At 34.7% G+C, this 17,192-nt stretch overlaps 1 protein-coding gene across 1 annotated transcript in view; it reads right to left on the bottom strand.

The window, feature by feature from the left end:
- Positions 1-3,009, bottom strand: part of LOC118188923 (protein lifeguard 3-like) — an 82,613-nt gene extending 79,604 nt beyond the window's left edge. Inside the window, exons 1-3 of the mRNA XM_085814957.1 lie at positions 2,775-3,009; positions 796-974; positions 23-197 (exon numbers count right to left, since the gene is read on the bottom strand). Of these exons, the coding sequence (XP_085671083.1) occupies positions 23-197; positions 796-951 (331 nt within the window). The 5' untranslated portion in view covers positions 952-974; positions 2,775-3,009. The remainder of the gene's footprint in view (positions 1-22; positions 198-795; positions 975-2,774) is intronic.
- Between the last annotated feature and the right edge of the window lie 14,183 nt (positions 3,010-17,192).

The raw sequence follows: 17,192 nt of genomic DNA, 5'->3' as shown, positions 1-17,192 counted from the left end.
GCTATTTCTCCATAATACTGACCTGGGTTGCTCTGTACTGGATTTGACTGCTCTGAAACAGGTGCAGAATGTACTACTCTTGCGGCCGACTTAGAAGGAGCTGCATTGCTTTCTAATGAATACGACTGTTCCAGAACTTGAGGAGAATGTATTTGCTCTGAATTACGCTGATCGGGATACGACTGCGCAGCATTATCCTGTGAAAAAATGGTTTTAAAATTCGTGTGAGAAGAAAAGTAATTTAGGAACAACATAATAGCAAGTACAACGCTTGCGTTACTTAATGTCATCATAAAATAACTTTACCGTCGACGGTTATTTTAGACAATGTTCTCAAATGTACAGTTAGAGTGTCTTCAAAAATCCAGTTTGCTTCAAAAAAATTCTTTCAGTAATGACAAAAAAAAAAAAAACACTTTGATGTCTTAACACATACTAAAAATTTACAAGACAAGAACTTTCATTCTTAAATTAACGTTAAAATAAGGTTCAATTCTGCCTGTTTTTAAAATCCAGACTAACTTGTGTCTTTTACACCTGTAGTTGAATTCTAGAGTCATAGATTGCATCCTTTGTGGCAAAAGTTATAGATTAGGAATATTTAGATTACGACCAAGCGCATGAGGGCTTTCTTTGTAAGGGGAGGGGAGAATGCCTTAGGATATATATGGAAAAATACGAAACTTCTTACACAGCTAAGTCCATTCAGTGCGATCTGAACCCGGATCGAACCACCAGTTCATAGCTATTTTAGAGTTAACTCGATGGAATGCATCGGAAGAATTATGAACTTACTTGCATTTCTGAATTCAACTGAGACTCAGGTAGCTGTGAAGTCTGTGGTTGTGAGGCATTTTCACTTACTCTCTGCTGTGAACTTTGGCGCCTTATATTTGAACTACTGCTATCCCGCTTTGGGTTATTATTTGTATTTGAACGTTTTAATCTCATTCCTTCTTAAAAGAGAGGTCTACCTAAAATAGAAAATTTCTGTTAGATGATATGCTGATTTCATGTATAATTTTTATGATAATTAAATATGAATTGAAAAAGGAGAATAAATAAATATAAAGATGCGAAATAATAAGCGGATACTAAACCTAAGCAACTTCTGAAGTCATAACATTACATGAATAATTTTAATATTGTATTTTCTGGAAAATTTATTACAAAATTGCCTTTACAAGATTCTATGCGTTAATGAATGAAAGAGACAAGGACAAAAACAAAAAATATGGAACATAAGTAAGGTGATAGCTATTTAAACAGAGATAAACTGAAAGAATTTATCTTTGCCTAATAAACTTCAAAGACAAATAGTTAAAACTCTCAAATATTAGATGCTTTCCCATTAGTATCATCATCTTGGAAAAGTGATAATTAGGGGTCGAGATGATAAGACCATTGAACATTAGCAGTTCGCACGGCCTTCTTAATAGAGTCATGGACCTTCAGGTTTTTATTCTTTCTGAAATTCTAACTTAAATTAGTTCTCCCCAAAATAATAGTATGGCCTCCTATGCACAAGTAGCCCTCAAATAATGCATTAAGATGGCATCGAGCTGCGGTGCAGTTTGTCATTTCAAGTTCCTTTTTTCATTCTTTTCGAGTTTGATAGAGTACTAAACTGGATATTTTAGATCTCTTGCTAATATGGACAGATACTTAATTGATTATTGTGTTAAGACAAAGCACGTAGGATCTGTCGCTTGATAGTGATAGAACGCCTTCGTGCAAGACTTGTAGGACTAAAAGGAAGCAGCTCGAAATTCATATTTACACATGGGAGGGGGGAGAAAACTACGTACACAATCATGCTTCAGCCCGTTCGATGAATTAAACTACCAAATATTTAGTAGCCTTATCCACTCATTGGCTGAACGTAAGCGCATAAATATATCACTTGTACTCGACAATTAGATAACTAACTTTTCAACTCAAAAGTAATATTTTTATTCATCATAAAAGCCTATCATATTTTATAAATTATTAAAGTGAATGAAAAACCACAGATAAGAAGTTTACGTAACAGCATAAAATAAAATAAAGTAATACAGGGTGAGCATAAAAACATTCCTTGATTTTAAGGTGTCATAAAATGAAAGATTACTAGATTAAATTAGTAAATGTGATACCTAGAGCTAAATGAACACAAAAGTTTTCTTTTCTTGTTGAGAATCATTAAACACAACTCCCATTGCTAGAAGGCAGCGATATAGTAAATGGTGTTCTCCCCACAGTAAAGCAGCCAGTGCATATTAGAATTTCTGAAAACAAGCAGTGCTATTAGTGTGCCGTGCATGTTCAAATAAAATTTAGTTATTGATCTGCTTACAGAAATCCATTTTGAAGTAGAATAAGACATTTAGCGATACAGATTATATTTGTGACCAAAGAAATGGACATTATGGCCGACATTTTATCTCAAAGGAAACTGTGGATCCAATCATGTGATTGTCTGCGACATTTTTCCGTGCAGATTTGTGAAGGACCCTTGTGTAAATACTTTCACTATCCACAAGAATGATCTTCAAGAACGCATCAAAACTTCTCTCAGTTCTGTTGCACCGAATCTTCTTCATGAATGGCTGGAGTTGCATTGGGTGTTCTGTGATTCAAATCAATGTCCCCAAAATTTTATGAATTTAGGGAACTATGGCAAAAATTGGCCAAGATAGTTTTTCCAATAATAAAGTTATATTCTTTCGAAATTGAAGAATATTTTTGTGCTCACCTTGTATAATATCAAGCTGAAAGGTATTTTCTCAACTTACCTTAATGCAATCTGATATCTTCTGCAAAACAAGTCCACTGGGAAACTCCCATCTTGTTGCAAAATACTAGCTCAAGACTCTTATAACTGAGTTCTTTTAACGTAGTTGAGTTTTTATTTTTTTTAATGCTTTAATCGATACATATAGTTTTCCATAATTAATTGAAAAAATATCTTTCGCTTGAATGGCCGAATTTATTTCGCTAAGGAGAACAGTTATGCATTATAATTTTACTTTGAAAAACTACTGCAGACAAATGCTTTCTTCATTCGCTTTCTGTTGCACGTTTACTTCGTCATAACGCTCGAGGTATTTTCAGTAAGCTCCAAAATTCAATAATGGCAGCAAATAGCGAAATAACGATAAGCGAAATTAATTCTTTAGAACTACATAATTCAAATTAAATTTGTCCTAAATAACAGTTTTGTATTCTGTTAATGCGATTTCCAATATGTATACCATAAACATAAAGAAATTCATACACAGTTGCTTTTCGTACGGCTGTTTTAAGCTTAGAGCAGATATAATACTGTATATTTGTGAATAGTATCTGAGTTAGTTATCACAGAAAAAATAATTTTCCCAGTATCAAATTATATTTTCATGCCTTAAAATTGTATTGGCCAAATATTCTTTATTAGTTAAAACCTTATTAGAATTCTTAATCATTAAATGATTTTTGTTTTCGTTTAGATAATCAGCGTAAGTGACTGATTAAATATAATAACTAATTTTGGGTATAATAATTAAATATGATAACTAAGTTTTGAAAAAAAAATTGTTTTAATGATAGGCAACATGTAAAATTCTGTTTTCATTGTTAAAATCTGCTTCATATCATATGCACTTTTTTGGAGTACTGGAGGGTTAATTTGTACAAAAACATACGACGATTTTTTTTCTCTGAAATGCGAAATTACCCTCGCTATATACATTTCCTTCGCAACTAAGCTTGATTTTTCGCTCTGCAGGCAGAACAACTTGGAGGGTGCAAAACAAGACAGATATGTTCTTTGTCTGTCTATCAGTACCGGGGGGGGGCTCATTTTCCTCCCTTTACTTCGCTTAATGTAGCAACATGTTTAATTTTTGTATAAAAATTTGGAACGCGTGTATATGGAAGTAGATGGGAAAATGAAATTTGAAGTGTCGCATCAGTAGATATTTAAGATCAAAAATACGATTTGCTTAGTTTTCAATATAAATTTGTACAATATTAATTTAATGATTTTTATAATTCCAGATTATTTATAGGATCAGGATGTCTGTCCAAAACGAATGGTTTGTGTTTTTCTATTCAGAAAAGTGTGTTTTCATATGCACGTATATGTGTGTCTGTAAACAAAAATAATTTAACACACTCACAGGTATTATTACAAAAGTACTGCCAAAACGCAATGCGTGGTAAGAACATAATGGAAAAGTACCCTGCTTTTCCTAGTAATAATAGTTTTAAGATGGCAGCTAAGATTAAATTGACTTCCTGAATAATTTTTAAAAATGTTAAAAAAACTTGCTATCTACAATAACGACGAGGCAAGTTTATAACGTTGCGCGCCTCTAACTAGCACGCAACCAAGAGGTGACTGTGAAAGCTTGTATAAAGTACAGAGTCTTATAAAGGGTTTAAGTCCCTTTTTATTCAACGTACTAATTTACAATTGCGTTCTCTTGACGCTTACAAACGGTGCCAACTCGGCAGTCAAAATAAAAATAAAAACCTGAAAAGAAATTAAAGACAATATTCTAACTACGAGGCTCTCTCAAATAACTAACTCACCGCGTTTTACAATACGGCTGCTAATTCAGCAGACTTGAAGCTCACTGGAACAATTGCAACTACTTCCCGCCAAGCACATAGGCCGCAACGCGGGGTTTTTCAAATCTCTATAACTACCTCCGCGCTCGCTAAGTAAGAAATAACTCTCTCTCACCGAACTTGTTTCCTTCTATTTAAATCATACTACTCCCGCTGATAATTTGAATGCTTGCGCGTTCTACTCAAATTTACATATTCTGGCATTGGCAGTTCCAGGGGAAAGTAAGGCTTGACAGGAAAGATAGTTTAAACTTAAAATAAATGTTAGTTAAAGTAAATATAAACCCTACATTTGCCGCTGCCAGAATTTGGAAAACTTGGAAGCAGGTCCTACAAACGACCTGTTGTAAGTTTATCTAATTCTGAACTAACTGGCGAAAGCCTCGTTTACACAAAAATAATCTTATGTAACAATTAAAATTCTGTTACTCTTTACAAAGGTTTCTTCTTACAGCAACTTTTCCTGGACTTCATCAATCAATCTTGGTCTTTCCTTCCAGCATCTGGAAGGAATAAGTATCAGTATCTTTCTACATACATTATAATTTACACTTTCTTGACACAATAAATTTTTGTTTTTAACGTTTCGTTTTTCTTAGTTATTGCTTACTTCACATTCATTCAATTTTTCAAGCATTAATTTAACTTTACCCTGGCTCTCCACCGTATGTGGTGTCAAACGGGAATATTCGTGTTTTAGTCTTACAACACTTCCCCTAACCACCATGATTTGTTAGAATTCAACGACCAAATAGACACACCTTACTCGACATTCTACAACTCAATGAGCTACTTTAATATTCTTAAAAATTCAAATGTAGGTGGAGAACCCTACAAAACACATTCATTCTAACTTCCCCCTCATTCATCTTTTAAACATGCAGGCTTTCGCTCTAAAGCATGACTTTACAGTTTAATACTTAAATTTTGACTTCATTGCTTTTAAGCATTCACTTTTAGCATCTACAATTTTATGCTTCTAGACTAAATTCTACTTTTACATAACATGCAAGTATTTACATACATTTACAAAAGTTTAATACATATGCTTTTTACAATTTACCATAAAATGAATAAGAGAAAATTTTTACTTTACTCATCCTTCGCCAAGCTGGCGGCACTGAAACTAAAATTCTTATTAGTACATACAAGAATACGAAGTTATTTTTATCTCCGGCCAAATTTTGGCTTTAACATAACAGAATTAGTCTTTCGACCAACAGAAAATGCTTGTTTTTAGCTTTTACACTTAAAGAAAATAATACTTTTGCCTTAGCTAAATAAAGTAAAACAAAACTAAGTCTCAACCGAGACATATTGACTTTCGTCAAAACATAGAACTTCGTACTTATGCATAACATTTCGGAACATAAGAGAAAAATATTTATAGAAGGTTTTAACTTATCTTTGAGTTTTCGATGCTTGAAACTCCGTCATCCGTTTTTGACAAAATTGATCCCAAGTTAGAGGTGTCATGGATGTCAATCTTCTCCTTGTTGATCTCCAATTGTCGTCCCCGTTGATCTTTCTTTTGCGTCCTCTACATGCTGGCCTCTTGACGGAGTAATCGTCTGGTTGTTGGCTTTTGCGTTTCTGCCTGGGACGGCTGGTCTTGACGTCCTCCGGTCTGGAGTCCTTGAATTTCTTCTGTTCCTCGTACTTCTGTGCTTCCTGTTGGCGTTTCAGTTTCCGGAACGGCGGCCTTGCTGGCACCTGACTCTGTGGCCGTGTGCGCGTTCTTCTTGATGTGTAATTCCTCCTGCCATCCTTTGTAGGTGGTGTTTTTCTTTTTACCACGGTTTCTTTACCCGGTTCATCTGTACTTTTGTTTTTCTTAAACGCCGGAGTTTGATAATCATTTTTTCTTTTTGATACCGACGTCCGGGTTGTAGAAGTGCTAGGTCTCTCTTCAGTTCTCCGTTTCTTGGGTGGTGGAATAGTTGTTGCAGTCTCTGGCCCTTCTATTTCGTTTAGACTTGAGTCCTGCAAGAAACTTTTAAGGATTTCAAAATCATTGGGATTATAGTATTTTTTCACCTGGTCGGGACTTGCTTTACAGATTTCCCCTCTCTCGTTTTTAAGATATAAAACTACTCCTTTGATTTCCTGAATTACATAGGGGCCTTCAAACTTTGGAGCTAGCTTTGCCATAAAATTGTCTGGGGCACTTGATAAAGAAAATTTCCGTTTCAATACTTTATCACCAACTTTAAAATCTGCTTCACGGCGTTTTTTATCGTAATAAATTTTCTGCCTATTTCTTGCCGTATCCGAGGTTTTAAGCGCCTGATCAATTAGTTTTTGCACGTCCTTTTGTTTGAATTCCTGCTCTCTTTGTTGCACAAAGAATAATTTATCTAAAGGCGTAATTAACTTTCTGCCTAAAAATAATTCTGCTGGAGTTTTTCCCGTAGTATCATGATGTGCCGTTCTTAAAGCATAAGCTAATTCATTTATGTAGCCATCCCAGCGCTTGTGATGTGTGCTAACGTAACTGCGAATTATTTTTACAATGTTTTTATTAACTCTTTCTGCTATGTTAGCCTGTGGTCTATACGGAACCATTTTGATATGGCGTATATCAAGTCTATTGCATATGTTTTCAAATATTTGACTAATGAATTGTTTTCCGTTATCGCTAATGACTTTTATCGGTGCACCGTATTTTAAAATGTATCTGTGTAAGAATGCATCTGCGACTGTTTTGGCTGACGCGCGTTTAAGTGGAACAATTTCTATCCATTTTGAAAAATGATCTACTATTACTAAAAGAAAACGATTTTTATTTAACTCGCTCTGGGGGAAGGGACCAAGGAGATCTATGCCTAAAATTTCATTCGGAAATGTAGCGCGAATGCTATTTAAGTACCCGGCCGGGCTGTAATTAATATCATTTATTAACTGACATTGATTGCAGGACCTGACATACGCCGTTACTATTTTGTATAATTGCGGGAAATATACCGCCTCGCGTACCCTTTTTAAAGTCTTTCTGACCCCGAGGTGGCCCGCTGTTTTTTTTTCGTGCAACTCCCTCAAAATGCTTAATCGAAGCGAGGCTGGGATGACTGGCTTATACTCAAGATTTTCGTTCGTTGTTTTCGTATAGAATAATAAATTATCTATTATTTCATAGTTTTTTGCTCTATTTCTTATCGCATCGATATCTGTATGCTCAAAGCCTTCGGGGTCTTTCAAATAAGCATAGATATTTCCAAATTCAGGATCAGCTTTCAGTTCAGTAATAACCGTATCTCTAGAATCTAAAATTTTTGAAGTCAACACAGCGCATTTAAGTTCATTACCTTCCTCGTCCAGTTTTATACGAGAAAGTGCGTCAGCTACATTGTTTTCCTTACCCGGTTTATATTTTATTGTGATATTATATTCTTGGAGTTTTAAAGCCCATCTTATTAACCTGGGCGTTAGGTTTTTTCCCGAGTAAAGTCTACCAACAGCCGCATGATCCGAAAAGACAGTTACTGGCGATTTGCCGAAATAAACTCGAAATTTGTGTACAGCCATTAATACGGCTAATGTTTCTCTTTCTGTAGCTGTATAATTCCTTTGTGTTTGATTCAATGTTTTACTAAAAAATGCTAGCGGATGGTTATTTTGCATAAGAACCGCCCCACCGCATAGTCTGATGCATCTGCCGCAATTTCCAGGTTTTCGTCCCCCTCAGGGAATTTTAAAACAGGGGCATTAATAAGCGCTTCTTTTAATCTTTCAAAAGCCGTGTTAGCTTCCGCTGTCCACGTAAATTTACTCTTTTTTCTTTTGATTACTAAGAGTGGTTCAACAATATTAGCGAAATCTTTTATGAAAGATCGATAGTAAGAACATAGTCCAAGGAAAGACGAAAGTTTCTTGGCGGTGTTGGGCGGTGGGAAATTCTTAATAGCTTTTATTTTTGAATCTTGCGTTTCTATACCCTTTTGCGAAATTTTATAACCGAGATATTTAAGTTCTTTAGTTGCGAACTTGCATTTTGAGGCGTTAATTGTAAGACCGGCCTCTTTTAATAATTTAAAAACTTGTTCGAGATCACTAATGTGTTGTTCCAACGTACTACTCGTTATAATTATATCATCTAGATAAATTAAAGTTGATTTTCCTAGGACAGGCTTTAGAACAATGTCCATAGCTCTCTGGAATGTTGACGGGGCCCCACACAACCCAAAAGGCATGCGTAAAAATGCATAAGTGCCCGATTTTGTTATAAACGCGGTTTTATGTATATCTTCGGGTCTCATAGCTATTTGATAGAAGCCAGACGTTAAGTCCAAAGTAGACATATATCTCGTCGATTTGATCTGTCTAATGATCTCGTCTATAACCGGCAAAGGGTAAACTGGGAATTTAGTTATGCTATTTAGTTTTCTATAATCGATAGCAAACCTCCAAGCCCTTTTATCCGAAGGAGGAAACTCGTTCTTTTTCCTACATAGTACGACTGGACTCGCGTATTCACTATTTATGGGCGTTATTATTTTATTCTTTAACATCTCCTGAATATGTTCTTCGATGATTACGTCTTTTTGTTTGTCATAGCGGTAAGGTTTAGTCCTACAAGGTTTTTCGGCATTTAATTGAATCTTGTGAGTTACAATCTGACAGTTTCCCGGCTTTTCTGAAAACAAATGAGAAAAATTACTCACCACTTGCTGTATTGCTTTACTTTCATGGTCATTCAAATGGCTAAGGTCCAATTCAGGTGTCTCCACCGGTTCCACCACCCTCTGGTCCATCTCCAGCACCACGGAACTATCTTGAAAATTTAATTTGGCCCTCGCGGCCCTTAAAAAGTCCATACCTAAAATAAGAGAGTGTTGGAGGTGTTTCACCACAAAAATTAATACTTTGAGATTTTCCTCTTTTACCTGTACGTTTAATGCTACTTTCCCGATGCAGTGACATGTTTTTCCTTGCGCCGCTATAATTTCCGTATTTCTGGTTTTAAAGAGTCGTATCCTATAAAAATTCTTTTTGAAGAACTTTTCACTCATGAAATTGCCTTCTGCCCCTGTATCGATGAGGGCTTCTACTGGTACATCGCCAACCAGGACTTGTATAATTGGTAGCTGTGAGTTTTTTACGATGACTGTATTTAGATGTCTATTTGAGGGTTTTTCTAAAACTTCCGGGGTCTGGACCCTCCCTTTCACAGGCCCCTCTAGTCGTTTAAAGCTTTCCTTTCAATCTGTGTCTTCTGGGTACGCGGATGCTTATTTTCAAATTTTCTTTTTGGGCCTTGCCCTTCAAGTTTCGATGCGTTAGCTTGATAGTTCTTTCCCCCATATGAGCGATTTCCATTTCTTGTTTCCTCGTTCCTTCTGGTACTTTGAGAATATGTTTCCCCTCTCGCTCTTTCCGCGATTCTGCGATTTTGAAACTTCACCGCCAATTCGAAAAGTTCCTGCAATGTGGTTGGGTTTCTAATTTCAAAGTAGTCTTGGACAGCGGGTAACAATCTTGGTAATATTATTTCAATAATCTCCGCATCGGGTTTTTTCCCATACAACATATCCGTTAGCTTGATTTTTCGTAAAATAAAGTCCGTCAATTGTGCTGTATCCCGTTGATAGAAACTATATAGCTCGGCTTCCAGCCGTGCGCGATCTTTCACTATGGGGAAGGCCTTTACTAACGATTTTTTGAAATTTTCAAAAGTATAAGTCGGGCTTCCAAATTCACCTAGAAGAAATTTGCCTATATTTTTCCACCATAGCGCGGCCTGTCCTCTTAGTGCTGATGTGGCGATAGCAACTTTTTGTCTTTCGGGCACAGGATAGAGCTGAAAGTGGTTTTCTATACCTTCTAAAAATACGGACACCGAATTTTTTCCGTCGAAATAGACGTTTGGCTTGATTGATGCTCTCAAAGTCTGGACCAGGTATCCAAATCCTTCTAACTGCGTTGTCATTTCTTGGTGTTGTCCAGCGGCTTCCATCCAGTTTTCGGCCATTTCAGTTCGATAAGTGTTCGGGCGCCAATATAACGTTGCGCGCCTCTAACTAGCACGCAACCAAGAGGTGACTGTGAAAGCTTGTATAAACCACAGAGTCTTATAAAGGGTTTAAGTCCCTTTTTATTCAACGTACTAATTTACAATTGCGTTCTCTTGACGCTTACAAACGGTGCCAACTCGGCAGTCAAAATAAAAATAAAAACCTGAAAAGAAATTAAAGACAATATTCTAACTACGAGGCTCTCTCAAACAACTAACTCACCGCGTTTTACAATACGGCTGCTAATTCAGCAGACTTGAAGCTCACTGGAACAATTGCAACTACTTCCCGCCAAGCACATAGGCCGCAACGCGGGGTTTTTCAAATCTCTATAACTACCTCCGCGCTCGCTAAGTAAGAAATAACTCTCTCTCACCGAACTTGTTTCCTTCTATTTAAATCATACTACTTCCGCTGATAATTTGAATGCTTGCGCGTTCTACTCAAATTTACATATTCTGGCATTGGCAGTTCCAGGGGAAAGTAAGGATTGACAGGAAAGATAGTTTAAACTTAAAATAAATGTTAGTTAAAATAAATATAAACCCTACAAGTTATTTTATTTCCTATTCAATTCATGTATTCTCCAAACTGCCTTGTTGGTTTTCTTGTTTTATCCTTTCTAAATATTATTGCAACTGATTTATTTATTAGCTATTTACTAATAAATAAACCGATATCAAATATTGGCAAAAGATTTGCATACTCCATATTTTCTTCAAGCAGTGACAATTGCAACTGGTATGAAAGTTTATATTCTCAGCTCTAGCAGCGCGGAGCAAGAATAGAGATCGAGTGCTATCTAGAAGACGGAGTGCCAACACTCAGTGATACAGTTATGAGAATTCCAGAGAGCTGAGAGGCAATTTCGAGTGGACGAGGAACTGAAAGAGTAGACTACTGGATGGCCAACTCTACCTAAGACATTCATTTCTTCTGTTAAATTTTCTTTATGTTGCATTATGCTTCTTTAAAATTTTGTTTAGTTTCAGAAATTAAAACCATGTTAAACAGAAGAGGCTGTGCTTTCAATAAATCTGAAGATTTGAAATCGAATAATTTCAAGCTTAACGTCTGAGTGAGAAAGATCTATGGCTATAAGGTGAGTAATTTTTAAGTTCCAACATCTGGCTTCAAGCAATGGGATTGACTGCAAAGTAAACGATTCTTTGATTTAAAAACGACACGCACTCAATGTACGAGCTTTTTTATCAGACATGTAATGAATTTGATTATGAAAGAAATAAATTAAGTTAAAGAAAATAACATTTTAAAATTAACAGTTAACCGAAAATAAAATTTTAATAGATGCTGAAATAAAAATTTTTCTTTTAAAGAAAACCCAGATGAAACGATATTATCTAAAGAAAGAGATGAAACTGAGATACATTTTGATAAGTGGAGAATTTTAAAAAATAAAAAAAATAACTCGGTTCTAGTACTTAAAAAGGTGAGAATCTGATTAATATTTAAAATCTGGTTTTTATTTAAAATTAAATGTTACATTATCCTAAAATCAAACTTCAAGCTTTGATGGTAATGTGAAAAACTGTTTAGAATTCCGGAGTCAGTTTAAAACAACCGATAAAAAATCCTACATTAGATGATAATGATGAATTCGCCTGTTTTGGCTCAGACAATCGAAAAGAACTCTTCTGCAAAAGACTTATTTCCGATACTTATTGGCCGTTTATTGGCGATACAATCATTTCAAAAGCATTTTAGTAACAAAGAATTGAAGAATTATTAATTTCCATTAGTGATTTGTTACCTCTTGTTACTCAGAAACAAAATACACATTCCTTGCGAAAAGTGTACGGAGAACTTAAATTGAAATTAAGAGCTTTGGAAATATTAGGAATAGCCATAGATAAGCATTGTGCGACATAAAATCCGCTTAAAATCACAACTCTGAAGTATTAATTTTGATAAAATAAATTTTTATTAACCTATTATCAGACCTGTGTGCATTCAATCTATTACGAACCCGTAAGAGCAACAATATATAAGTTTAGGCTACCCCGCCATTACAGCAGAGGACCTTAACAGCAAACATTACAGCTGGAATTCCAGAAATATTGGGTTGAAACATAAGTAATGGACGTTCATGTTGTGTTTAAAATTACGCGGTAAAAATAAAATGTAAAGGCACATTGTTTTGTGTTATTCGAAAGACAATCCTTCCCTCTACAAGATGGCGTATTTGACTTTTTTATCTGAACTAATTTTTGTTATTTTTCTGATCATTAAAATGGAGTATCAAGTTGACAAAAATAAGCATTTTCGACACCCACCTTCTTTTTTTCGTTTAATCGAGGGGTCAATGCTGCCCGAGAAATTTGTGACGTGTATGGAGAAGGTGCAACGCCTGAACGAACTGTGGTCTGGCAAATTTCAAAAATGGCAATTTCGACCTCGAAAATGCTGCTCGTTCCGGACGACCAAGTGAGTTTGATGAAGAGCGTTTTCATCAACTTCTGCAGGAAGACACGCGTCAAACGACTGGAGAATTAGCCGAACGAATTGGCTGTAGCCAAATGACTATAGTTGAACATCTTGGGTCTATACGGAAAGTCCAAAAACTCGGATATTATTTCCGAATTTATTTTATTTTTGTTTTGTTAAAATAAATTTTTTAAAATTAAAATAACGTCCACTACTTATGTTTCAACCCAATACCAACCAAGGCGGCATTTTATATGATTAGTACACATTTCCACGAAGCTAACACATTATACCTTCAGTACCACATACATCAGCCGGACGTACTAGATAATAGTATTAACTGGTAATATGTCACATGTTCCCTGGGTTTCTGTTGAAAACGATCTGCATCCAGATCATCTTCCGATTTTAAACTTGTGAATTGGAACGATTTCAAATATTGACGCAAAGGAAATTTCAGCGATTCTCTCGTTTTAGATTCGAAACAGATCATTAACAAAGCCATTAATAGCTTTACTCTGCAAATTCCCGATGCAGTTAACATTTCTAAAATTATCAATACCCCGGATAAATACATACTTCCTAAAAGTGTTCTTCTAAAAGTTAGAGAAAAGAACAGGATTCGTAAAATTTTCTAAAGGACAAAGGATAAAAGGATAAAGGAACATAAATCAACAGGGAAGTTAAAAAATTGCGCCGTAACTTTAAACAAGATTCCTGGAATAATTCTCTCTTGCACAGGAAGCATCTGTGTGGAAGCTCGCAAAATCTCTCAACAGAAATCAGTCCACTATTGGACCAATCACTCATAACAACATCCAAACTACATAACCCAGCCAATAATGCATTTACTTTCACATCTATATTATTATTCACGATCTCAACCCCAAAAAGGTTCGGGGTACGACAATATGAACCGTAAAGTTTTGAAAGAACTTCTCAAACGTGCAATAAAATTTTTAATCAAGATCATAAATGCATGCATCAAATTTAAATATTTTCCGACACCATAGAAGCATGCAATTACCGTAATCAAGAAACCAGGAAAGAACAGATATCATCAGTGAGCAACAATTCAAATTCCGAAGAGGTTTCTTAACTGTCCAGCAAATCTCAGGAATTTATCTTCGAATTTATTTGTGACAATTTAAATAAAAAAGATACTGTGGCTGGAATTTTTCTAGACATCGAGAGGGCATTTGATAAGATTTGGCATTATAGCCTCCTTATCAAACTTATATTTCTCAACTTTCTAGCGGGCATTATCCTACTGTACAAAGTTATCTTACTGACAGATCCTTTCAAGTAAAAATCCGCAATGATCTTTCAACGTCAAGGGAAGTAAAGCAGGTTTGCCGCAAGGAAGTATTCTTGCTCCTCTGTAATTTGTTCTATTCATCACTGATTACGATTGTTTTACCATGTTATGCACGGCCATATTGACAAAGTCTGAAAGCTCGATTCATGCTAGAAACAAACTACAAGAATTTTAAAACTACATCTGTCAATGGCATAAAGTCTGGAGAGAGGGGAGGGGAGGAAAAAAAAAAAAAAGAAAAAAAAACCAGGAAAGCCATTTACTTTCTTAAATATCCTATGAGGTCCAACATTTGAGATATTCAAATGAATGCAGAACTTGTTCCAAAAGTGAATATTGTCAGGTATCTAGGCGAAAGACTTTCCTTCCGAAATCACATCAATATATGAGAAAAAGCCCATAAAGCACTTATGAACATTTTACCCTATCATTTGCAGAAATTCACACCTCACCACCAGTACCAGTAGAAGATCAGGCCTATGCTACTATATGCAGAACCTGCCTGGGCTGTGACTGCAAGATCTAAATAACAAATTTTAGAGCGTTTTCAGAATAAAGCTTTAAGAATCATCTTAAATGCACAGTGATGTGTACGTAACACGATTAAGCATGCTGATCTTTAAATAAAGCCACTTGATTGTAAAAAATCTTCAATATTGTACATAAACTTTTTCAAAAATGAGATGCAAACTCTTGCCATGTTATTAGAAAATAAGAGACTAAAATCGAACAAACGATAAAACGACTTCGCACTATTCATCATAATCCCAGATGGTAGTATGACGTAACATTTTGTATTTCTTTGGCAGCTCTTTCTTATAATGGATATGTTGTTTCTCAGTAAAGGATAGCCGAGTGTATAGATTGATGATCTGCTCTAAGAAGTTCGAAGGTTCAATACTCAAAACTTTTTTGAACACAACAATATTCTCCTATAAAATTTTACCTGTAATTTTTCTAGATTATTCTATCAACGTAATTGTATCTTCACAAGCAGATATTCAGAATTCTTCATTTTTACTAATGTGATGATGTTCTTTTCTATCTGCTAACAGATGGCAGCACAAACTTATATCTCTTTTAGAGACTAACTTTTAAACAAAGGCTTTTCCAATTTTTTTCGATTTCAAGAAATATTTTAATGGTCATACTGATAACAAGAGCTTTAAAGGTCACCAGTTTACCGCTGACTCTTCTACACATTGACGATCTACGAATCGATAATTCTGACACAACTGGTTTAGTTGGACCTACACAGATCTTTGGTTAAATTCCCGGTCATTCTGAGAGAGCTGCAAGCTTTGTTGGCTAAAAAAAAAGTAAGTAAAAAGTTTTAAAGTAAGTCATGTTTCATTATTAGTATATATATTTTAAACAGAGAGATGTCAAAATTTCTCTTTTTTTTTTTATAAACCTAATTGTCAAATTCAACCATCTTATATAAAAGCGGCTTAAGTGTTTGTCGCCGATAGTTTATTGGTTGCTTGCATAACTGTGAATTGTTTTATTCCCCATGCAGTGCAGCGCGTGACTAATATTACGAGAAAGCTAAGCCGGAAACTTTAAAAATACAAGAGAACGTGCATTTAACATTTAATAAATAAATTTAACATCTATATATGATAGAATTCGGAAATATGCAACCGGCAAAAACTAGCACTGATGAAAAAACAAATATAAATGAAATAAATAAATATCTTTATTATATGCGGCTTAAGTGTCTGTTTGTCACCGATAGTTTATTGGTTGCTTGCGTAACTGTATTAGCCAAAGGGGTGAAGTTGCCATGGCACAGGTTTGCCGTTTCAATTGAGACATAGACAATTTCCTGTTAAACTTACCTTTGCTATGACCATCAATAAATCTCAGGGCCAAACGCTTAAGTATGTTGGCTTTCTAGTATAGTAGTATAGTATAAGCTCACTTGTTTGTTAAAAATCTTTGGCTGTTTTGAGTTCTTACATTTAAAACAGTGAAACTGTAAACTTCAAAGTTACTGGCAATATACTACTTTCACAAACTTACGATTTTGAACTTGATAAAAAATAAGTTTTGTTTTAACATTAATTTTAAAACAGACAAATGTAGTTTACAAAAATACTTGTAATTTATTGATATATATTTTAACTTTTACAAGGTTAAATTAATTTAATTAGTCTAAATAACCAAAGGCTAAATAATATTGTAAAAAGCACTGTAAATAAGCAAAAAAAGATCATTAAAAATATTGCTTTTTTTGTAAGAATGTTCAGCTAGGTGTTTACAAATTTTTACACTCTATTTATGCTAATTTAAATTACCATACTTTCAAAATGATTTTTAACAAATATTGTTTATTGGAAAAGAAATATTTTCCCCCTCTTAAAAAAACTGTAAGATATATGACATATTTTCAAACCTTTTATCATAAATTACCAAATGGAAAATTTCAAATTATTTATGCTAAAAAAATGGTGTAGTCACTTAAGATGTAGTTCCTTGCCTCAACTAATTTATATACAAAATACAATTATTGGTATTATGTCTATGCATTTAGTTTTAATATTTTTTCATTAATCAGCTGAACAAAATCAAAGATATAGAAATGCCTTTTTTTATTATTATTTTTTTATTGTTCTTTCATTACAGAGTTTTCAACTATTTTACACATACACTGCAATCTGGTTTTAAAAGAAAGCTAATGGAAAAATTATATAGCAACAATCCCTATTTTTCTTTCAAAAATTCTCAATGAATAAACACATAGCTTCTAATTCTTTTTGAGTAGTATTCTTAACTGATATACGTGACAGTACAGGCATTTTGTTTATATCGCAGTTTTGAAT

This window comes from Stegodyphus dumicola, chromosome 1 (genome assembly GCF_044657685.1).
Source record: "Stegodyphus dumicola isolate Sdum_Otavi_A_Nest chromosome 1, ASM4465768v1".
Lineage (NCBI taxonomy): Eukaryota > Metazoa > Arthropoda > Arachnida > Araneae > Eresidae > Stegodyphus > Stegodyphus dumicola.
This window is presented reverse-complemented; position numbering and strand designations above follow the sequence as displayed.